At 46.1% G+C, this 24,206-nt stretch overlaps 1 protein-coding gene across 4 annotated transcripts in view; it reads left to right on the forward strand.

The window, feature by feature from the left end:
• stx1a (syntaxin 1A (brain)) overlaps nucleotides 1–24,206 on the forward strand; it is a 96,776-nt gene that overhangs the window by 12,555 nt on the left and 60,015 nt on the right. For all 4 annotated transcript variants that reach the window (XM_056264687.1, XM_056264685.1, XM_056264684.1 and 1 more), the window contains exons 2-3: nucleotides 3,719–3,793; nucleotides 10,181–10,280. In XM_056264687.1, the coding sequence (XP_056120662.1) occupies nucleotides 3,719–3,793; nucleotides 10,181–10,280 (175 nt within the window). The remainder of the gene's footprint in view (nucleotides 1–3,718; nucleotides 3,794–10,180; nucleotides 10,281–24,206) is intronic.

Consider the following 24,206-nt stretch of genomic DNA (forward strand, 5'->3'; position numbering starts at 1 on the left):
TCTTGGCTCCGTGCTGAGCGCCATTTGGAGAAAACAGACCACTTAAGGCCGTAGAGGCATCTTGTCGACGGAGCTCTAGCCTTAGATATAGTGTTTAGGACTCTCGCTGGGAGGTCTGTAAGTTCCCGATGATGGGCTACACATGCAGGGCCCACTACTCGAGCTGGGAATGCTAGATTGGTAGATGGGAAAGGAGGTCTTTCCTCAGGGGTATTGGCCATGGGGCTGTTGCTAGCGGCTGAATCAACTCAGGGAACCAAGGCTGTGCGTCTGTCCTCTCTGATCCTTTTAAAGTGTAAATTGCAGGTTAACCACCACAACCAATTAATGTGTAAATTAAAGTGCTCAATGTGTACATATGTAAAAATGTCTGTCTTAAAATGCGTTAAAATAACATTTATTGGGGTTTCTTCAAAGGTAGCATGTTTTTTACCGTAACTGGGTGATGACGTCATAAGAGGGAGCGCGGGCGGTAATGCACCCACTCTGTGTGTGCCGGTTGAGGGAGAATAAAACGATTCTTTTTAGGAATTATTATGGGAGCGCACTTTGCGCGCAGTCATGCCAAACCATGCACGCAGTAGCCCGCTTGCTTTTATGTTATAACAGTGATCAGGAGCATGTATGCTGATGTGTATGGTGGCGACACGTAGGCTAACTTGAAAGTATTTGGAGGTACAGAAAAAAAGTCTTTTTGCGGGTGGGAGCGGGACAAAACATAAATGTTGCGGACGGAAGAAAGTAATATAGAAAGTAGTTGATAACGTCAGTTATAACGACCCACGTATTAAAAAATAGTCGGGTTTAAACTGGGCTCGGGCTCATAATTGCAGTTAATGTCTCGGGCAGGGCCGGACCGGGCTCGGACACAGCGGGCTCGGGTAGGGTCTTGCTTGATTTTTTTGGGCCCGATCTAAGCTCTACCTCGGGTCACTTACAGGCACGAATCAGCCGTTTGTCCTTGGGGAACTTGTGGAGCCTCTCCCCCGATTTTTGATGTATTCGTACATCCCGCACAAACACAATAGTTAACCATTTTTGCTAGCTAGGTCTCCAATAACGTAACTCCAGGCCTGGAGCATAGACAGTAAAAGCTTGGAGTACCTTTTATGACGTCATGCTTAAAACCACTGTAAAACGGACCAACTTTTCATATTATATTCAGCATTTTGGTATAAAAAACATAAAAAAAACAATGGTGGGTGGTTCTTATCTTTATGTTTAGTAAGCACATTGCATTATCTTCGTGAAAATTTTTACCTGCAATTTACACTTTAATGACCTGAGGGAGGAGCGCGACTGAGGGAAAAGTGTAAAAGGGAAGGCTGGGCCATTTGTGGGCCAGTGCATCCCGGCTCTTCAAAAAGAATATTGGGCAGTGAGAGTTGTCTTCGGAGGCAAAGAGGTCGACCTCTGCCCTGCCGAAAATACTCCAAATTATTTGAACCGTTTGGGGATGGAGAACCCATTCCCCGGGGACACAATGTTTCGGGACAGCACCTCTGCTCCCTGGTTCAGTGTGCCCGGCACGTGCGTCGTAGGTTGCGTTGTGCCCAAAAGAGGAGACGTCTGGATAGCCCACCCTGGTGGTTTATATAGGATTCTACCGCCATGTTGTCTGACCGGACTAAGAAGTTGTGTCCTATTACTGTAGATCTGGCAGGAAGGTTTGAGGGCCAGAAAAAACGGCATCATTTCAAGGGAGTTTATATGCAGCCGCTTTTCCGGAAGTAGCTGAACAGTCGGAGAAACGCTAATTAAATGTCGGTTTCACTCACTGATTTCGGCCCTCCAAAACCATCTCGGCCCGAAACCAAAAACAGCTGTTTCAGCCAAAAGTTTTCAGTAACCGAAATTTTGGTGCATCCCTTATTTATATATATTTTTTTTTTCCCAAAAAGAATAGCAATACCCCCACTTTAATTAGAGCCATGACTAAAGAAAATTTTCCCTCCCACCACATTCTCCAGTCTATCTCATCTATCTCTCTCATCACTATGGGTTTCTTGTAAAAAAAATAATAATATTAATGTTTTTGGTATGGATACATTTAGATAAGACTGTCACTCCTTTTGTTTTTGTCCCTCCATCCATTTAGTCCCTATTTTAAACTCTCTGTGTAAAGAGGGAAAAGAAAGAAGAAAAAATAGGAAGACAGAAGTGAAAACCAATTTAAGATAGAAGAGAAGAATCACCCTTTGTGACATTAAACATTGGATATTACTAGTCCTTTATTTGGACATTTTCCTCTCCTTAATTTTGTTACAATTTTCTTTACTCTAAACCTTTTTCTTCTGCAAAGTTCATCAAAACCTACTGTTTTCTGTATTTTCATTACTAAAATTAAGAATTTGTCAACATCTGGGAAAAACTCTCTCACTTAAAGGGGTCATATAATGGTACATGCACTTTTACAAGTTGATTGTACTGAAATGTGTGTTGGCAGTGCCTGTACACAACCATCATATAATGATAAAAATCCATCCAGTGTTTTTGTTTTAATCTCCGTATATGTTTTCCCCTGCCTCAAATCGAGCCGTTCGAGCCTGTGACGTCACAAGCTCGCACGCCCCTCCCACGATTGTTGATTGACAGCAGCGTTTCAACACAGACCCGCCCTCGCACATGAGGTAGCTGTCAATCATAGTCTGCGCGGCGCGGACCGGACCGGCGCGGTCATTGTTGATATGCTGGAGCACTGTCTATGAGCAGAATGGCGTCTAAGCGATTGTGGTGTTCTGTTCTTGGGTGTAATAACGAACACAGTCATTTTAATGTTCCTAAATCCGAACCGCCGAAGACGCAGTGGCTGAGTTTGTTTTCGAAGGGAATATTCCCCACGAGCAACGTCAATGCTTTCATGTTTGCGCGAATCATTTCTCACCAGACTGCTTTATAAACGAGGGTCAGTATAAAGCTGGATTTGCTAAGAAGCTGCTCCTGAATAAAGGATCGGTACCAGCTATTCGTGTTCCTGCTGAACCTCCAGAAGAACTGAAGTGAGTGTAACGTTTTATTAAACTTTATATTAATATATTAATCTTTGCAAATCGCTAGCTGCACGCTTCACAATGAATGCGTCTTAGGTTTACACTCAGGGTACATTATGGCATGTTTTCTATGTACGACGTTCTCAATATAATTCATAATCCCCCGTTTATAATGAACAACGTGTTATGGTTATTGTGTTATTGAGTTACAAACGGTGTACGCACAGAACAGAGAGGCGGGGTGAGCAAAGCTCATTATCATTTAAAGGCATATGCACTGAAACAGCGTGCTGAAAACAGAGCTGTTTTTGACCAGGTAAAATAAGTGTTTTCTTACAATACTAATGAGAATTTTTAATTAAAGTATATTACAAACTTTTAATTTAGACCCTAATGAATCTTATTAGCTTGTACAAAAATGGCATTATATGACCCCTTTAAAATATTGTGCCAAAAGTTTCATCCAGAAAATCATTGATTTCTTTTGCAGTGTACAGCTGTTCATCTTTACACTAGAAGGATATCTGACATATCATCATCTTCACCTCTTTCCTCCATTCCATGACCAATTCCCTCTTCCTCTGTCTGTGAAAGAAAAAAGCGATCATCGCTTTTATCACCAATACTAGCTGTTTCAAAAGTACAAATGACTTCAGATTTCCCCTTCAACACTCTTTTCATCATTTTCCTGATCTACTTCACTTACTCCCTGTATTTCTGTTCATCAGGGAAAGGACCCGGAAGAGGCGGATGAGGTGGTCGTTGTTATTGAAAAGGGTTTCATGGACGAGTTCTTTGAGCAGGTTTGCATATTTACATTGCCTATTTACTAATGAAATCCACTGAAAATCCTCAAACTTATCCAGACTATCAGGGCTAGGTTTGAAAGAAAGAGAGTTGAGGTGAGGCACTATTCGCAAACGGCCTTGGTCTTTTGCATTTACTAACTAACTTACTAACTAACTAACTAAAGGGACTCAGGAGAAACGAGGGGTATCCAGAAAGCAGGCTATGTGACTTACCTGGGTAAGCTAACCTTAATTAGCTAATACCCCCCTGGGAAGACGAACAGGAACACAAACCAACATAATACACAACGAGAACATACAAAGAACTGAACCAAACAACAGGCTAAATGAGGAATAAAACAAATCAACCAATGAGTAACTGTAATGATGGCACAGATACTGAGGAATCCATTTGCAGCTTTAATGAGAATGGTCAAACAGGCAGGGTAATCGACAGCAGACAGAAGCAGCGAAGGTAACACAGAGAAGGTCGAGGTCACAGGCAATAGTCAAGGCAGGCAGAAGTATACAAATCCAAAGGGCAATCCGGGTCGAGACAGGCAGAGAACAGTCAGAGGTCGGGGTACACAATCCAAGATCAGAACACAGAATGGCAAACTCAGAAATAAACGCTTGTTATTGAAAGACAGGGCAATACAATACTTCGCAGAGAAGTGGTGTGTGGAAGTGGCTTTTATGTGTGTGTAAATGACATGCAGGTGTGTGTGCAATCAGTATGGTGCAGGTGTGTCGCGTAATCAGTCCCAGGTAAGCGGCATGATGGGAAGTGAAGTTTCTAAGGATGGTTAATATTCCGGGGAAGGATCCCTCCGGTGGCGAAGAGGGAGTGGAGCGGAAGCCTGTTCCGTTACAGAGCCCTCCCCCTGCGAGCGGCTCCTGACGCGAGGAGGCAAATGACGCCGGGGTCTTCCACGAGATCGAGGGGCCGGTTTTTCCGGATGCGTCCGGTGAAACTCCTCAGTTAGAGTGGAGTCAAGGATATCTCCAGAATTAACCCAGGATCGCTCCTCCGGACCGAACCCCTCCCAATCAGCCAGATACTGAAGGACCTTGCCCCGGCGCCTGGAGTCCAGCAACTTGTGCACGCGGTACGCCTCCTCGCCGTCAACCAGGAAAGGTAGGGGATTTTGAGGCGTGGCTCCCGTCTCCGACTCTCCTCTCGGACCACCGGCAGGTTTCAGAAGTGACACATGGAAGGTGGGAGAGATGCGATAATTAGTGGGAAGATCTAATCGAAATGATACTGGTGAAATCTGTCTTACAATTTGAAATGGACCAACATACCTGGGACTGAGTTTGCGGCATGGAAGGCGGAGTCTTAGATCTCTGGTGGATAGCCAAACCCACTGACCGATGTTGTACTCAGGGCCTGGACGGCGGTGGCGGTTAGCTTGCTGCTCCTGTCGTCTGACAGCGTGGAGCAGGTGAGTGTGAGCCTGATCCCAAACCTCCTCGCTCTTGTGTAGCCACTCCGTAACAGATGGTAGTTCAGTAGGTTCACCCGACCAGGGAAACAGTGGGGGTTGGAAGCCGAGGATACACTTGAAAGGAGTAATTCCTGTGGCGGGTTTGACCAGTGAATTCTGGGCGTATTCAGCCCAAAACAAGTATCTACACCAATCTGCCTGTTGTTTCTGACAGTAGGAACGGAGGAAGCGGATGACGTCCTGATTCAGTCGTTCAGTTTGTCCATTGGATTGGGGATGGTAACCAGAGGTGAGACTGATGTTAATGTGGAGGTGTTTGAAGAATGCGGTCCAAACCCTGGATGTGAATTGAGGTCCTCGGTCTGAAACTATGTCTTCGGGCAGACCATAAAAGCGGAATACTTGATTACAGAGGAGTTCGGCTGTTTCGAATGCGGTAGGCAGTTTGGGTAGGGGTATGAGACGACAGGCCTTGGAAAATCGGTCAACAATGGTGAGTATGGTGGTGTGTCCTTGGGAGTTGGGCAGATCAGTGATAAAGTCAATAGCGATGTGGGACCAGGGACGTTGTGGCGTAGGCAGTGGTGTTAAGAGACCCGCAGGCAATTGTCTGAGTGATTTAGATGTGCTACAGTTGGTACAGTCCTGAACGTATTTGGTGGTGTCAGTCAACAAAGTAGGCCACCAGAAGCGATTTTGGAGTAAGTGGATGGTAGCAGTGATCCCGGGGTGACCAGAACTTGGTGTGGAGTGAACTAGCTCGAGGAGTCGGAGACGAAGAGAGTCTGGAACGAAGAGGAGACCAGTTGGGCATTCAGATGGTGTTCTTACTTGAAGGTTGGCTTGTTGGATCTCCGTGATAATGTCCCATTGTACGGGAGCTACCAGCAGGTTAGTATGAATGACATTCTCGTGATTGGGATTTTGAGCTGTTTCTTCCGTTTGACGAGAGAGAGCGTCGGCTTTGGTATTCTTGGTACCAGGTCGATAAGTCACCGTGAACTGGAATCTGGTGAAGAATAGAGCCCACCTAGCTTGCCGAGGATTCAGACGTTTGGCAGAGCGGAGATATTCAAGGTTCTTGTGGTCAGTGAGAATTGTGAAGGGTTGACTCGCTCCCTCCAGCCAGTGACGCCACTCCTCTAGTGCTAACTTCATGGCTAGTAGTTCGCGATTACCCACGTCGTAGTTACGTTCGGCCGAGGTAAGTTTTCTGGAGAAGAAAGCACAGGGGTGCATCTTGGCTGGATTGCCCTGTCGTTGGGATAGTATTGCACCTACCCCTGTGTTGGAAGCGTCTACCTCCACAATAAATGCTTGTTCTGGATCTGGATGACGGAGGATGGGTGCGGATGTGAAACGAGTCTTTAGTTCTTGGAATGCTTGATGGGCTTCGGTGGACCAGTTCAGACGAGCAGAGTGACGTTTAGTCATGGCGGTTAATGGAGCTGCGATGATGCTGAAATTTCTTATAAACCTCCTATAGAAGTTGGCGAAGCCCAAGAATCGCTGAAGTTCCTTGATAGTTCGAGGCAACGGCCAGTCCAGAACTCCCCTGACCTTCTTCTCGTCCATGGCTACCCCCTCCTGGCTGATGATGTATCCCAAGAATGATGTGCTGGTCTGATGGAACTCGCATTTCTCAGCCTTGGCGAAAAGTTGGTATTGAATTAGACGTTCCAGAACCAGCCTGACCTGTTGAATGTGTTCCTCCATGGAGTTCGAGTAGATTAAGATGTCATCGATATATACAATCAACCACTTATCCAGCATGTCCCGGAAGACGTCGTTCATGAAAGCCTGGAACACGGAAGGACTGTTAGACAGCCCGAAAGGCATAACCAAGTATTCGTAGTGCCCACTAGTGGTCGAGAAGGCGGTCTTCCACTCGTCCCCCTCTCGGATGCGGATCAGATTGTAAGCATTACGCAGATCTAACTTGGTGAAGTACTTGGCTTGACGGAGTTGTTCCAGAGCGGCAGGTACCAGGGGCAAGGGATACCTGAACTTCACAGTGTTGTCGTTCAACCCACGGTAGTCGATACAGGGTCGTAGTCCTCCGTCCTTCTTTTTCACGAAGAAGAATCCGGCCGATGCTGGTGAGGTTGAAGGTCTAATGAACCCCTTTGCTAACTCCTCCTCAATGTAGCGTTTCATGGCCTCGGATTCAGGTCGAGACAGAGGAAATATTCTTCCCCGGGGAGGAGCAGCCCCGGGGAGAAGATCAATGGCGCAGTCACTGGAGCGATGTTCTGGTAGTTGAGAGGCTTTCTCCTTACTGAAGGCTTCGAGAAGATCTGCATAGTCGAGTGGTACTTTTGATCCTTCTGGATCTGACGTGGAGGTGTCCGGACTGTGAGTGGAGATTCGAGTGACACTGGATAGACAGCGGTTTTGACAGGTGGCGTCCCATTGAGTTATCTGACCCTCCCTCCAGGAGATGTGTGGATTGTGATTCCGTAACCAGGGGAGACCAAGTATGACGGAGTGATGAGGGGATTGAATGACGTAGAATTTGATATTTTCTGAATGGAGTGATCCAACGTGAAGTTTGACGTTCTCAGTGATGCTGTGAATTCTTCCCTCTCCGAGGGGTCGACCGTCTAGCGCCTCCACTGCCAAAGAAGAATGACAAGGGTATAATTCGAATTTGCCCTGCACAGCGAATTTGTGAGAAATAAAGTTACCAGCCGCTCCTGAATCTATCAGAGCGGTGGTATTGATCACTTTATCCCGAAACACTAGACGAACTGGTATGGTTAGGCTGGATGTGTTTGAGTTGGTTCTTATGCAGTTACTCACCGATGAAGTGCTAGAAGAGGGACGAGTTGGGCAAGCGACCCTCAGGTGTCCGGATTGACCACAATACAGGCATAAACGGTTCTGCATTCTGCGTTCACGTTCCTCGGGTGTGAGGTGAGTGAACCCGATCTGCATGGGCTCGGGCACGGAGATGGCTTCCTGATGATAGCGTGGCGGGACACGAGCTGAACGTCTGGAACGGATTAAATTATCAACTTGGATGGCGAGATCGATATATTCGTTTAGGTCTCTTCCCTCATCCCGGCAGGCTAGTTCAGACTGGAGTTCGGTGGTCAGTCCCTTCCTGAAGAGAGTCTTTAAGGTATCCTCCACCCAGTTGGTTTGTGCTGCGAGTGTACGGAAAGAAAGAGCATATTCAGCCGTTGTCCCTCTTCCCTGAGTGAGAGTTAACAGTTGTTCTCCAGCACTTCCTCCTGCAGTGGGGTGTTCGAAAACATGACGAAACTGCTGAAGGAACTCACTGAAAGAGGAAAACGATGCTCCGTCTGTTCCCCAGACCGCGGTGGCCCATTCCAACGCCCGACCCGTGAGCAGCGAGCAGACGAACGCTATGCGGCTCGCATGAGTGGTATAGAGTGAGGGTTGTTGATCAACGAAGAGGGTGCATTGTAGTAAGAAACCTTTGCATTTAGTGGTGTTACCATCGAATTTCTCTGGGAAAGCAAGCCGAGGGTTGGCTGAGGCGCTCGGGATGGCTGGAGATGGTGGGACCTCTTGCTGCGGTGCGGCGGGAGCGGAAGATGCGTTTCTCATCTCTGTACGCAGTTCTTGTAACCCCCGAACTAGCTGCTCAGTGAGGGAAGTCAAATGGTTCAGTTGATGGTGATGTACCTCAAGACGTGAAGCTTGATTCGTGAGCTCCGTGGACAACTGCAGGACAGCTGCTGGATCGTTGGGTGGCGAAGTATTCTGTAATGATGGCACAGATACTGAGGAATCCATTTGCAGCTTTAATGAGAATGGTCAAACAGGCAGGGTAATCGACAGCAGACAGAAGCAGCGAAGGTAACACAGAGAAGGTCGAGGTCACAGGCAATAGTCAAGGCAGGCAGAAGTATACAAATCCAAAGGGCAATCCGGGTCGAGACAGGCAGAGAACAGTCAGAGGTCGGGGTACACAATCCAAGATCAGAACACAGAATGGCAAACTCAGAAATAAACGCTTGTTATTGAAAGACAGGGCAATACAATACTTCGCAGAGAAGTGGTGTGTGGAAGTGGCTTTTATGTGTGTGTAAATGACATGCAGGTGTGTGTGCAATCAGTATGGTGCAGGTGTGTCGCGTAATCAGTCCCAGGTAAGCGGCATGATGGGAAGTGAAGTTTCTAAGGATGGTTAATATTCCGGGGAAGGATCCCTCCGGTGGCGAAGAGGGAGTGGAGCGGAAGCCTGTTCCGTTACAGTAACTATAGGACCAAAAAAATCCAGAACTAAACACAGAGATTGAAACCGATCTTAAAGAAACAAAACTACACAGACAATACATGACACAGATGTCCTGAGTTCTACTAGGTTCTGTTTCCTAATCAGCTACACATGGAAAGACTATAATAATAATGCAAGATGAAGACCACACATCACATCAGACACATCAATGCTGCTATAGAACAGACACACAGAAGAGCTTAAATAAAGTCTGCAGTTGTGTTCTGTTTATGAAATAACACTGATTGCATCTTTTAACCACTTCGCTTGTGCCATGAATATCAGTTCTATGGGTTTGCTGGCAGCTTCAATATACTAGTTTTTTATTATTCTTTTTTTTATACATGTTATAGCCTATTTAGATACACATGCATACTTTTGCATACTATGATTTAATTGAGTGGATAGTTTAGCCAAGTCTGGTTTCACATATGATGACTTGTGTTTCATGTAGGAGGCACACTGCATCTCTGTCTTTGAGTTTCTATGAAATGAGATATTTCTCTGGCTCTTATTCCTTCACCATAATGAACATTAAGGCTGAGGTTGAAGTTTAAATCCTTGGAAATTGGTTGAAGCTATAATGTGCTACGATTGTTCAGCACCACATTGTCATTATCTGATTGGTTGTATAGACGTGGGTGTTAATTTAGTGTTAATAACAACATGAATTTGATCAGTTCTGATTTCCCTCTTGTCTCTCAGGTAGAGGAGATTCGAGGGTTCATTGACTCTCTGACAGAGAAAGTAGAAGAAGTGAAAAGAAACCACAGCACCATCCTGGCCTCTACAAACCCAGATGAGAGTAAGACCCTGTTACACACTCACAATAAAGTCTTTCATCAGCAACCTCCATAAAGTCAGAAACGCACATGGAAAAGATCACAGTCCTGTTATTCAGCTTCACCGTAACAAAACATCTATGTGTCTCGGTAAGAACTGAAGTGAAAATTTCACTCGGTTTCAGACATCACGAGTTGAATTTCTGTGTGTGTAAAAGTCTGTACAATGTTTACTCAATGTTTAGTGCATTAGTATGCGTATTTTGTTACTACATTGGTTACATAATTTCCTATATCATTCTCTTGCCTTTCTAATATTGTGACACTGTATTTAAAAGTGTCATGGCATGATAAATCAAATTTGTCTTTGTCTTTGTACTATTCAAATATTCTGCAAGTTTCATAGCTTAAAACGTCCTCCTTGTTATAAACAGATGTCACATTGGGGAAACATATTTGCATATGCCCGCCTCCAGAGCAAGACATCGACCAATAGTTATACGTCATCACACCATAGACACCGTCCACTGGCATTCAGTCTCTTATCGGCTGAGATTTGCCTACACTGGATGTGAGCTTTGTTTCAAAAGCAAATAGAAGCCATTATAATCACTGAATGCGCATCTACACTCACCTAAAGGATTATTAGGAACACCATACTAATACTGTGTTTGACCCCCTTTCGCCTTCAGAACTGCCTTAATTCTACGTGGCATTGATTCAACAAGGTGCTGAAAGCATTCTTTAGAAATGTTGGCCCATATTGATAGGATAGCATCTTGCAGTTGATGGAGATTTGTGGGATGCACATCCAGGGCACGAAGCTCCCGTTCCACCACATCCCAAAGATGCTCTATTGGGTTGAGATCTGGTGACTGTGGGGGCCATTTTAGTACAGTGAACTCATTGTCATGTTCAAGAAACCAATTTGAAATGATTCAAGCTTTGTGACATGGTGCATTATCCTGCTGGAAGTAGCCATCAGAGGATGGGTACATGGTGGCCATAAAGGGATGGACATGGTCAGAAACAATGCTCAGGTAGGCCGTGGCATTTAAACGATGCCCAATTGGCACTAAGGGGCCTAAAGTGTGCCAAGAAAACATCCCCCACACCATTACACCACCACCACCAGCCTGCACAGTGGTAACAAGGCATGATGGATCCATGTTCTCATTCTGTTTACGCCAAATTCTGACTCTACCATCTGAATGTCTCAACAGAAATCGAGACTAGGCTTGCCGTGATAGACGGTGTTGACGGTGTTACCGGTTTTAAGCCCCATCACCGGTGACATCACTTTCCCACCGTGACACCGCGATGTCTTGACTTTTTTAAAGTATTCGTTTTTGCTAAAATATTTATTTGAATTAATTAAAAATAATAATTATCAATTATTTAGTTCAGAAGAGAGCATACATTATAATTAAAAACTGAACTGCGCAGTGCGTGCCAAGAGCCAGTCACGTCACAGATCAGCAAGCATCAGGAGTCAAATTCCATTTAGCACGTGTGGAGATGAGAACGAGTCAAATTACAGAAAAGCAAGATAATGGCGGAAGATTTGGTGTCAAAACGCAATGCAAAAGCGCCTGTTTGGCAATATTTTGGGTTCAAACTAAATTCAAAAATGGAACCTGAAAACGTTAATGAGCCAATCTGCAAACTTTTTCGTGGCAAAGGTTGCAGCATCTGGAGGAAACACAAGTAATTTATACACGCACCTTCAAGCGCACCACAAGAATGAGGCTGCCAATATGGGCACTGCAGTAAAACATTGACCGCAGAAGCCAGACACACTGGTACAACAATCAATTAGTACTGCGTTTGCGCGATGCACCAAATATAAGAGGGACAGTGTGAGGTGGAACAAATGCACTGATGCAGTGACCAAGTATATCTGCAAAGAAATGGTGTCTTTCTACACGGTTGAAAAACAATCTTTCAAAGACCTCATAACAACACTCGACAGCCAGTATGAATTGCCCGGGCGTTCATATTTCTCTAACACCGCTATCCCACGTGCCTACAACCGTGTCCGTGGTGAGCTGCAACAGGCTGTTTCAGCAGTTGATTATTTTTCACTCACAACAGACATGTGGTCCAGCACAAAAATGACACCTTACATGTCACTGACTTTCCATTTCATTGACACGGAATGGACACTGGTGTCAAAATGTCTCCAAACAAGTTTTTTGCCCGAGGACCACACTGCTGCTAACTTGGCTGATGCTTTGCAGGAGGCTCTCCATGACTGGGGATTAAAAGAGGATAACGTGTCTTGTGTCACGACAGACAGTGGAAGCAATATTAAAGCGGCTGTTCGTAATTTAGGCTGGCCGTGGTTAAACTGTTTTGGGCACAACTTGAACCTAGCTGTGTCCAACACTATTGAGAAGACGGAGAAAGCCCGCACAGACCGCGCCCTCGCAGTTTGTCGCACCATAAACGGCTTCTTCTCTCACAGCTGGAAAAGGAGAAGGGAGCTGAAGAAAGCCCAAGTCCAGCTTGGCCTCCCAGAGCACTCACTCGTGACGGTAAGTTTATTCTTAGTTCTTATAAAAAAGCCTTTAGTATAGTAAATAAAGTATAAAATTATAAAACACTAAAAGCTAGTTTACTTTAAATATATTCGGCAGAAAACCATTAGGCTTTGTTGAACAGTTTAAGAGAGTTTTTTTTTTTCGTTATTGAGGCTATGTATAAATGATTTATAATAAATCCTAAATAAAGTAAATGTTTGATGCAGTTTTACTTTGTTCTGGGCTATATAATTTAGACTTTAATAGTCTACCACATCTTTTTTTATTTGTCATTGATAATAATAATAATAATAATTGGATTTATTTTCTCATTGAGGACTGTGCAACTCGCTGGGGCCCCAAGCAAAAAATGATTGATAGGATGCTAGAGCAGAGGACGGCCATCAATCGAGTTCTAGCTGATGACCATAAAGTCAATGTGAGCATCACATGGCAAGACGAGGATGTGTTGCAATCGTTGAACAAAGCGTTAAAGCCAGTGAGCGAGTTTACAGACGTTCTGTCCGGAGAGAATTATGTAACCGCGTCATCTCTTCTACCTGTGCTGCGTCTCATTAAAGAGGACACATTGGCCCCATCGGATGAGGATGGACATCTGACAGCCAACCTGAAAGCCGGCATCATGTCTATTTTAGACGATAAATATAAAGCTCTGCCAGAAGCAAGCCTGCAGCTTATTCGCAAGACAACATTCCTGGACCCGTGCTACCGGGGTGACTACGACCCGAATGTTGAAGAGACCAAGAAAATGATAGAGGATGAAGCGGTCATCCTCGGTAGGAGAGCGCAGTCAACGCACCCCGTGAGAGGAGAGGGAGAACAAAACGAGGAAGCCGACGTCGAGCCGCAGCCCAAAAGAAAAAAAACTCTGGCAAGTTTACTAAAAAGAAAAGCAGGCACTGCGACAGTAAATCTGACTATTCCAGAAAAGGTGCTGACAGAAATCGCCACCTATGCTCAGGAGTCCCCCATTCATGCAGAGCAGGATCCTCTGGCCTGGTGGAAAGAGAACCAAAGTAGGTTACCCCTGTTGGCAAAGATAGCCAAAAAGTATCTTTGCGTGTGTGCAACAAGCTGTGCATCTGAGAGGGTGTTCAGCATGATGGGGAACATAGTCACCCCCAAAAGATCCCATTTTAAGCCAGAGATGGTCAACATGCTCGGTTTTCTGGCAAAGAACATGTAGACTCAGTCTACATGTTCTTGACTGCAAGACTGTCTTTGTCATGAAGTCTGTCTTTGTCTCAACTGTCATGTTCTTTGACTCTACTAGACTGCAAGCAATGTTAATAAATGCCAATTTATAGTGTTTTACTTTTTTGTGCTGTCATTTATGTAGGCTAAGGTCCTTTTTGAAGTTTTTATGTTATATTCGTCTCTTATTTATTTGGTTTTATCTTATTTAAACTTTGTGTAATTTATTTAGGCCTATTTTATTTTCTTATTCGTTAATAAACGTTTTATGGTTCTTATTTGTTTGGGCCCACAGTTTGCCGATTTTCACTTTTTTCAGCCTATGCATGGGGTTATTTTTATTCGTTCGTTATGCTAATAAAAGTTCTGTCTATAAATAAAAGTTTTATTATCAGCGAGTTTTTTTTTCTTCTGTCCATTCAAGCAATTGACGCTGAATTGCCAATTGACGCTTATTTCGAAAGTGAAAGTATAACGCTCACGCATTTAAAAGCTATTAAACACCCCTGTTGTTAACATAACGTTAACAAAAAAAATCTAACTTTACCTAAATGTAGCATGTTCACACCTCTAAAATGTGCATTGCTCCAGGACCAGGGTTGGGAACCACTGCTCTATAGCCACAACTGCACCAAGACACTCTCTGTGCAAGCACATGTGGTCCAACTGTAGACGTCACACTGAGTTCTTGTCTGGCTGGGTTGTGCTCTTGTGACTGACACACTAAATGCCAGTGTTCTCCTACAATCACAGCAGGGCTACTCTGTTCTTTAATTTACCCAGAGTAAATGACTGTACTCTGTACTGACTCAGGAAGTATTGATGGATAGCATAGCACTTCAGTCTCACACTCGTTTCACAGAAGCAGGAAAGTTGTATACATCTCAGAAGGCATGAGGGTAAATGTAAAAGATGCATAAATTATGAGAACATTTCTGGGTGTACTGTATTTTCTTTTAATACATTATACAGAATAACAAGAGACACAGGATTTCTTCTTAAGATTCATCAGTGGAAAGAATGAAAAAAAAGAGGAACAAAAGGAGGAAGAAGCCAAGCAAGAGAAAAAAAGGACGAAACGTGGTTTCTGTCAAGACTTAAGCATTTGAAATGAAATGTTGATTTAAAGCTGCATTCCGTAAGTTTTTTGGGTTAAAAATTATCCAAAATATTTTTTTGAGCAAGTACATAACCAGCCAGTATTCAACACTATCTGCTTGCCTTAGATCGATTCAAAACGGTAAGCTTGTAATAATGTTTTTAATTCCTGTGGTACTGGTGGATTTCCGTGAGAAATTAAATAATTTCTTTGCGTCATTACGTCACATCTGTACACACACATCTGTACACATAAAGAAGAGTCTCAGCTAGTAGGCTATAATACATCATTACGTCACATCTGTACACATAAAGAAGAGTCTCGGCTAGTAAGCTATAATACGTCATTACGTCACATCTGTACACACACATCTGTACATACACATAAAGGAGGAGTCTCGGCTAGTATAAGCTATATTGCGAGTGAAGATGTTGGAGGTGGAGATTTATAGCCTTTTCTCACTGCACTTGATATAATTAAACTTATCAATTTGATGGCGGATCCAGAAAGGTTCAAACGACAATCACCAGTGACAACTAGAGATTCACCCGTTGTAAAATGCAAAAGACTTCGTTCGGACTTCGGAGTGGCTACCGAAAAAAAGAGACTGCAACCGGCCCATGCCAAAACAAGGATAATATCTGAAGGGCATTAAATGTAGTCAGGCAATGCTGTTGTTGTTAACATTAACAATTTGAGAACAAAGTATAATTTGCACGGTTTGACGTGATATATATAAAAAGAATAATCTGTGATTCTGAATGCCAGTATCCACACCGGCGCGGTGACTGACAGCCGCACATTCTCCTCAAAACATTGGATTCATCCGCGCTGTTCTGTGCCGGTAGCCTGGTTAAAACCAGACCATTCTCAGTTGTAACTGAGTTATGGTCTGGCAAAGCGTCATAGACAAATAATTTCATGAGGGGCGTCACCAACGGACGTCGCGGATAGACCTAAAACCTATCAGAGCGATGAAGGAGATGACGTATGCAGAGCGGTGGAGAATCTTCCGAGTGTTGTTCTTTGCTTGGTTTTTAACAAAAAGGAAACGTTCAAATCGCTTAAAACAGACGCGATAGCTGATTCGAACGAGTGATGTTCGACGACGGCATCCATCTTTGTAATGTAGGCTACAAAATCTGCTTCAAAATCCCAGCGCTGTCGTCATCGTGTAAAGCCCGCCCCAACGTTTCTGATTGGTGCCTCGATTTCGACGGATTGTAAAAGGGTTTGAATGAGCTCTTTGCCAGACTAACGTTCAAAGCAAATCTAAATTTGCCGGAAGTTGTCTGGGTTTTCCCAGGCTACTGTGCCGGGGCACAACCCACGTACAATTTATAATTCCGCTAATAACTACTCGGTTACTCACGTAACCTCAGTTCCCTGAGTTAGGGAACGAGTATTGCGTAGCTATACGCAGTGGGGGAACTCCTTTTCCTCGATTTACTGAAGCCTTTATGTAAAACGCATTTGCAGCTGCACAGCAGAACATGAGCGTCTGGCTCGCTCATTGGCTGCGCTGCGGCAACTGCATATCCAATGGCGCGGGCGCCTCTGACGTGCGACCAATGAGATCACTCTGCGTCATACACGTCAGAGCCCGCCAAGGGGGCGTGACCTCAGACTATAATAGTCCCCGAATTCGCCATTATAGCAGGTTTAACGACTGAACCGACAACTTGCCATGTTACTATAGTGCGGCTGGCTACGCAATACTCGTTCCCTAACTCAGGGAAAAGGAAGCTTTAGCTTAAGTTCTGTCAGGAAGACTCAATCAGCGCACCATGTATTACCTCATCCCTATCCAATCAGGTGTTAACAGTCACAGTATATAAGATTGGTACTTACACTTGTCTGAGTTCGCAGATGCTGACGCTTCCATTCACCTCCATCCTCCCCAACCACCACCAATACGGTACCTTCCCCTCCATTCTCCCCATCACCACCACCAGGATGGTCCCTTCCTTACCTCCAGGGGGTCGGCTTCGCCCCCGCCTTCATCTCAGGCGGGACATGCAGATTCGGCTAACCTCGCTTTGCTCGCTAAAGACGGGGCCTACGCCAAAGAACTCATAAATTTAAGCTTGCTGAGTTGTCAATAAATGTATATAGCTATTCAATTTATCTCCCGAGTCTTTCTGGTAGAACTGAGGTTACGTGAGTAACCGAGTAGTTCCCTTTCGAACGGTCACTTCGTATTGCGTAGCTATACGCAGTGGGGACGCCCTGCAAAACGCTGCACTGGATAACTGGCTGCAACTCAGGACCCCTGAGCATACAGAACAAGCCATAACCGCATAATTATGTATAAATAGACCAGACACCGCCAGGTCTAAAATAGTACACCTCAGTTAGCAATAACCCAACCTACTGTACCAATGAACCCAGACACTGGCGGGGTCATTAGTATATGAATATACCACCAGTCAAGTGGGTTTATATATAAAATTATAACCGGCCAAAGCGGGTTTATCTATATATGTAAATCTACCCGGCAACAGCGGGTTTATGCATGAATACAACCGGCCAGCAGCGGGTTGTATATATATGTGAATGTGATTGTGCACAGTACTATATGACAAGACCGGCCACCGACGGGTCTTAATCATACCGAAAGCACCTTCGCCTGCAGGGAAGGCACTTCCATATTATAGAAATTCATAAATGTGGAAGGCGAGGACCAGCCGGCCGCATCACAAATATCCCTAATGGGAATGCCAGATGACCAAGCCCATGACGAGGCCATACCTCTGGTCGAATGGGCCTTGATGCCTATAGGGCAAACTTGACCAGCTGCGGTATAAGCCATAGAAATAGCATCCACTATCCATCTAGACAGTCTTTGCTTAGTGACTGGATACCCCTTGGATCTACCACCAAAGCAGACAAAAAGCTGTTCTGATTGTCTAAAAGACGCAGAACGCTCCAGATAGATTCTCAGCGCTCTGACAGGGCAGAGAAGATTAACCTCTCCATCCTCTGCAGAAGGAGGGAGGGCGGATAACGTCACCACCTGTGCTCTGAACGGTGTTGAGAGCACTTTAGGAACGTAACCATGTCTGGGCTTGAAGATGACTCTGGAGTCATCTGGACCCAACTCCAAACATGCAGGGCTCACAGAGAGCGCCTGCAGATCTCCCACTCGCTTGATAGATGCCAACGCCATAAGGAGAGCGGTCTTCAGCGAGAGAGGTTTTAGATCAACCGATTGGAGCGGTTCAAAAGGCGGACCTTTCAGAGCCCCCAGGACCGTGGAGAGGTCCCAAGACGGCACAGACGGAGGTCTGGAGGGGTTCATTCTCCTAGCACCTTTAAGGAATCTCACGACCAGGTCGTTTCTTCCCTGTGACTGGCCAGCCACCAGAACATGATGTGCCGCTATGGCTGCCACATACACTTTGAGCGTGGACGGGGAGTGACCCGCATCCAGCAGCTCCTGTAAGAATGAAAGAACCACAGATATCTCACATGACTCTGGGTCAGCCTGGTTTTTCGAGCACCAGCTGGAAAAACCAGACCATTTTGAAGCATAAAGGTGCCGAGTCGACAGGGCCCTGGCTTCAGATATGGTGCTTAAGACCTTCTCAGGAAGGTCCTTTGGTACCCGTTGAGGGGCCAAACATGGATGGCCCATAAATCGGGTCTCGGATGCCACAATGTTCCGTTCGCCTGTGTGAGGAGGTCTTTCCTCAGTGGGACAGGCCATGGGATTGTGTCCGATAACTGAACCAGTTCCGGGAACCACGGTCTGGTTTTCCAGATAGGAGCCACCAGAAGGACTGGGCACCCGCTCTCTCTGACCCGTTTGATGACTTGTGGAATCATTGAAATGGGGGGAAAGGCATAAAGGGGACGGTTGGGCCAGACATGGGCCAGCGCGTCCCTGTTCTTTGAGAAGAACAATTTGCAGTGGGTGTTGATTCTCGAGGCGAAAAGGTCGATTTCGGCCTCGCCAAACACCTTCCATATCAGACTGACCGTCTGTGGGTTCAGGGACCACTCGCCGAGGGGAATGTTGCCCCGTGAGAGCATATCCGCACCCAAATTCTGGACGCCTGGGATATGCGCTGCTCTCAGAGAGCTCAAGTTGGTTTGTACCCATAAGAGGAGGTCTCTCGCCATCGCATGCAGGTTTCCTGACCTGATGCCCCCCTGGCGATTTATGTAGGCCACCACTGACATATTGTCTGTGCGGACTAAAACGTGGTGACCTCTGAGGTTCGACAGAAATGCCTTCAGGGCCAACCCAACTGCTTTCATCTCCAGACAGCTGATATGTAAGCTCTGCTCCGTGCTCGACCAGAGGCCGGATCCAGGCATGCCCTCGTGCAGCGCTCCCCAACCCAGGTTGGACGCATCTGCAAGAACCACTTTCCTCCTGGAAAGTGTTCCCATTGTCACCCCCTTGTGGTACCAGTTCTGAGCCCGCCAGGGAATCAGGGTTCTTAAACAACCGTGATTCACCATAACGCGCAAGTTGCCTGACTGCCATGCGTGAGTTGGCACACGGCGTTTCAGCCAATGCTGCAGCGGGCGCATGCGCAGTAATCCCAAGCGGAGTACTGGCGATGCTGCTGCCATGAGATCAAGCAGTTTCTGAAATTTCTTCAGTGGCGCGTGCTCGCGCGCTCTGAAAGTGCCTGCAAGCGCTCGTACTGAGAGCGCGCGCTCTGGTGTGAGTCGCGCTGTCATAGCTCTCGAGTCTAAAACTGTGCCCAGAAAGATCACGCTCTGGCTGGGGGTTAGTTTGCTTTTTGAAACATTGATTGTGAAACCCATACATTTTAGATGGCCGAGAATCAAATCCCTGTGAGCTAACAGCTCGATTCTCGACTGTGCCAGCACCAGCCAGTCGTCGAGATAATTTAACACGCGCACTCCCTGATGTCTCAGAGGAGAAAGCGCTGCATCCACACACTTCGTGAATATGCGGGGTGCAAAAGATAGACCGAACGTCAGAACGGTGTATTGATAAGCCTGGCCCTCGAAGGCGAATCTCAAGAATGGCCTGTGACCATGATTTATTTGAATGTAAAAGTAAGCATCTTTCAGATCCATTGTGACAAACCAATCCCCCGGGCGCACTTGTGCGAGGATATGTTTGATAGTTAACATTTTGAATGGCCGCCTCATGAGAGCAAATGTCTCAAATCTAGAATGGGTCTGAGACCGCCGTCTTTTTTCGGAATCAGAAAATAGCGGCTGTAAAAACCCATATGTTTAAGCGCGGGGGGGGGGACTAATTCTATCGCCCCGTGCCCTCTTTCTTTCCTCTGCGTGCTAGGACGACTTTGGCGGCGCTGTGTGGGACACGGCGCTTGGTCTCGGGCCTTGGCGTCGGGGAAGCAGGAAGCGCTTGGTTGCTCTTGGCTGGCGCTGGGCATCAGCCGCAGGGCGGTGCTGAGAGGCCTGTTTCGCGGGCTTTGTTGGCCGAGGCGTCGACGGGGCTAGCTTGTGAGCACTCAATGCCGAGCTAGAGCGCTTAGGCAGGAAGTGACGCATGGCCTGGGACGCTTTCTGTGCCTCGGTGTATCTCTCCGAGAACCCCTTCACCGCCGGGCCGAAGAGGCCGGTGCTGGATACTGGGGCGTCGAGGAACCTCGTTCTCTCCGCGTCCTTAATGTCAGCGAGGGTAAGCCAGAGGTGGCGCTCGAGCACGACCAAACTCGTCATATTCCTCCCGATAGCCTGTGCTGTGGCCTTGGTAGCTCTCAAGGCCAAGTCCGTGGCGCTTCGAAGGTCCCGAAAGGCCTCAGTGTCCGGGCCAGCCTCGTCCATAGACCGGAGGAGTTTGGCCTGGTAAACCTGCAGCACGGACATCGTGTGCAGGGCCGATGCAGCCTGACCGGAGGCGGAATACGCGCGTCCAGCGAGGGCTGAAGTGCTACGGCACAGCTTGTTAGGATGTACAGCTCTAGTTCGCCAGCTAGCAGCTGTGTTCGTGCAGAGATGAGCGGCCAACGCCTCTTCGAGAGGCGGCAACGACTCATAGCCTTTTTCCGCTACTCCATCCACGGAGGAGAGCGTCGCAGAAACTGCGGGGCCTCGTGTAGAATAAGGAGTCCGCCAGGCTTTGGTGAGCTCCTCGTGTACTTTGGGAAAAAACTTCGTCTGATCTCCCTCGAACAGGACCGGAGATGAAGGAGCTGGAGAGAGTGAGGCACGCGGGGACGTGGCCTGCGTGCGTTCGCTAACATCCATGCTCTCCGGTTGCCATTGGCTTCGGCGCTTCTTCTTCTTCGGCTGAAGTAGGGCCGGAGAGGGAAGCGCGGGAGAGGCGGCGTCGCCATCACGGGAGAGGCCTAGCCGAGTTCGCAGCACGGAGATAGGCATGCTCTTGCAGGCGGCACATCCGCCGGCAGACAGTGCATTCTCCGCGTGGTGAAGTCCCAGGCATGGAATGCAGTTAGCGTGTTCGTCCGCCTCGTGCAGCTTGCATCCACACGTGGCGCAGGTCTTGACACGAGGCATTTGAAACAACGCTCGTACAGATAAAAAACACAGAAATACAATGAATAATGAAAAGGATATCGCCGGATAGCCACAGGAGAGACGGCGTCAGGAGAAACACGGTTGAATTGTGTCGTCTGCTGAACTGTAGCTCGCTCAGGCTGAAGGCTTGTTCGACGGCGAAGGTTTCAATAAATGGTCAGAGCTGTGAAGTTTGTTGCTGAAGGAGTAAAATCTGCTATAATGGCAAATTCGGGGACTATTATAGTCTGAGGTCACGCCCCCTTGGCCCGCGCCATTGGATATGCAGTTGCCGCAGCGCAGCCTATGAGCGAGCCAGACGCTCATGTTCTGCTGTGCAGCTGCAAATGCGTTTTACATAAAGGCTTCAGTAAATCGAGGAAAAGGAGTTTCTCCCACTGCGTATAGCCACGCAATACGAAGTGACCGTTCGAAAGGGAACTGCAATTGCAGGTTTCGAACAGAGATGGCGACAAAGAAGAAAAACTACGGACTCCAGCTTTAAAAAAAAACTAGTTTTAAACGAATAAGAAGTGTTGTAAATCTGTTTTTAATTTAATTTTTTCAAATAAACAGTGTTTCCTCTAGGATTTTTTCCAGCCGTGGTGGCAGGCCCATTTCGCCAGGGGAGGGGGCGTGGCCCATGAGTGATATTCCCACTGGCCACGCCCCCTTATCACAGGTGTTTAAACTTCCCCTAAGCATTATAACATGAAAGGCGCCAATAAGAGCGGCAAAGCGATTATGCGCATCCCGTGCGCAGAATGATGCACTTGAAGCAACGCGAAGTCACAGCGTGCAGCGCTTCGCATTGAAAAGTTCAAAGCGAAGAGATTATATCTATCTATGCTTAATGTATTATATCTATGCAACAGTTTATTGAGCCTTTTCTTTTAACAGTTTTAAATTTCAGTTAACTTACAGTGCGCATGAAGAACAATTCATAGTGCTCTCTACTCTAGTGCTGTAGTAACAGACACCCGGGAGAAAGGAATATGATTTAGAAAGCGCTATAAACTCCAGCAAGATAAAGTAATTTTATGCAAACTATAGATCTTTATCTACAAATAAAGTATAATAATGGGAACATTGATCTTGAAGAGAGTGTCGTCGTGTTACTGTCGTACCCGAACGTGACGTGCTGTTTGAATGCTGAATGGAGAATGACTGAGGAGAGATGAGTTTCCATTAACTTTAACTTAACGACTTAAATATACATTTTTACCTCACATTATGCTATTGAATCACTTTAGAAGTCTTGGAATATAGTGCGAAAACTTTATGGTGCTTTACAATGTTTTGTATGCCTTTAGTGGGGCTTAACAATAACACATACAATATCGGACCGAGAAGCTGCAGCCGTGGCGGGATGATTTTAGGTGTGGCGGCCCGCCACGGCAGAATGAATGTAGCGGAAACACTGAATAAAAGAGTCAGTGAAATCAGATTGTGTGTTATGTTATACAGATTATATTTGTATTGTACTTACCTTGTAACTTCATGGAACAAGAGGGTAACAAGCACCATTTACCCTGTAACTACATGGAACAAGAGTATTTTAAAAAAAAAATGTTAAAAAAAAGTTGCAATAGTTTTAGTTTTACTTAAAGCTCATGTTAAAGCCTTGAAACAATGAATCCCAAACCAAAACAGCTGCACTTCTGCTATCAAAAAATGTATGCTGTAAATTCGTTTTACTTGCGCAGTACTTTGCGGGCTGTAATCTAAAGCGTTACCTTATCTAGTTATGGTGAACGAGAGGCAATTCAAGCAGTATTCAAGGCCAGGCTCGTGCTCCTCACGGTTCGGGTCAGATCGTGGAGGGTCGCAGAAGGAGCTGGCAGAAGAGCTCGAGATGGCTTTGGCCCTTTCTTGTCCCTCGCTTGTTGGCTCCAGCGCTTCCCTACGGCATACAGAAGCCCGCTCTGCAGCTTCTTCCACCCCGAGCGAGAGCCCGATGTTAGGACTGTCTAGCTCCGAGGAGGAAGATGTCCTTGACACCGAAGCGGGGGATTAAGTTCTGTGGCCACACCTAAACAGAGCTGTAGCTCTCCGGCAGTTTCCCGTGGTTGGGTGTTTGGTTGATGTTTGATTACGAGAATCTATTTATATATATTCTATAATGCTCTCATATTTGTATTCTACCCTAGAGGTAGTGGTACTACAGAAGCTCAAGTTTTCCACTTGGTCAGTTCTCCCTGAGAGCTTTCTCTAGATAAGAAGCTGACAGAGCTTCTCTCTTGGGGCCCTTTTAAGGCTATGTCTGTCCCTGGGACTTCCCTTGTTATAGTGCATCGAAGCTCAAATATCTTTTCCACTATTAGAAAATATTAGCTTATTGAATGGTGCCACTAGACAGTCAATGTAAGTCTTTAGATGTGCCTTGAGGGTGGAGGGGCATTTCCTCCAGGGGCAAGGGAGGTAGTACCTCCTCAAAAATTTTGATGAGAAAATAATGCATATTATGTATTATGTCCAACAGTGACACTAGTTGGTAAAGTTACAGCAGGAGTCAATGTCTCTTGTGCCTTCCCTGAGCCCATTGAGTTTTAACAGACCCTCTAAAGTGAGTACAGTGAGTTTGATATGATCGGATATGACTGGTTATGATTGTATATTCAATTCAATTCACATTTACT

This window comes from Rhinichthys klamathensis, unplaced genomic scaffold (genome assembly GCF_029890125.1).
Source record: "Rhinichthys klamathensis goyatoka isolate OS25496 unplaced genomic scaffold, OSU_Roscu_1.1 h1tg000223l_1, whole genome shotgun sequence".
Classification (NCBI taxonomy): Eukaryota; Metazoa; Chordata; class Actinopteri; order Cypriniformes; family Leuciscidae; genus Rhinichthys; species Rhinichthys klamathensis.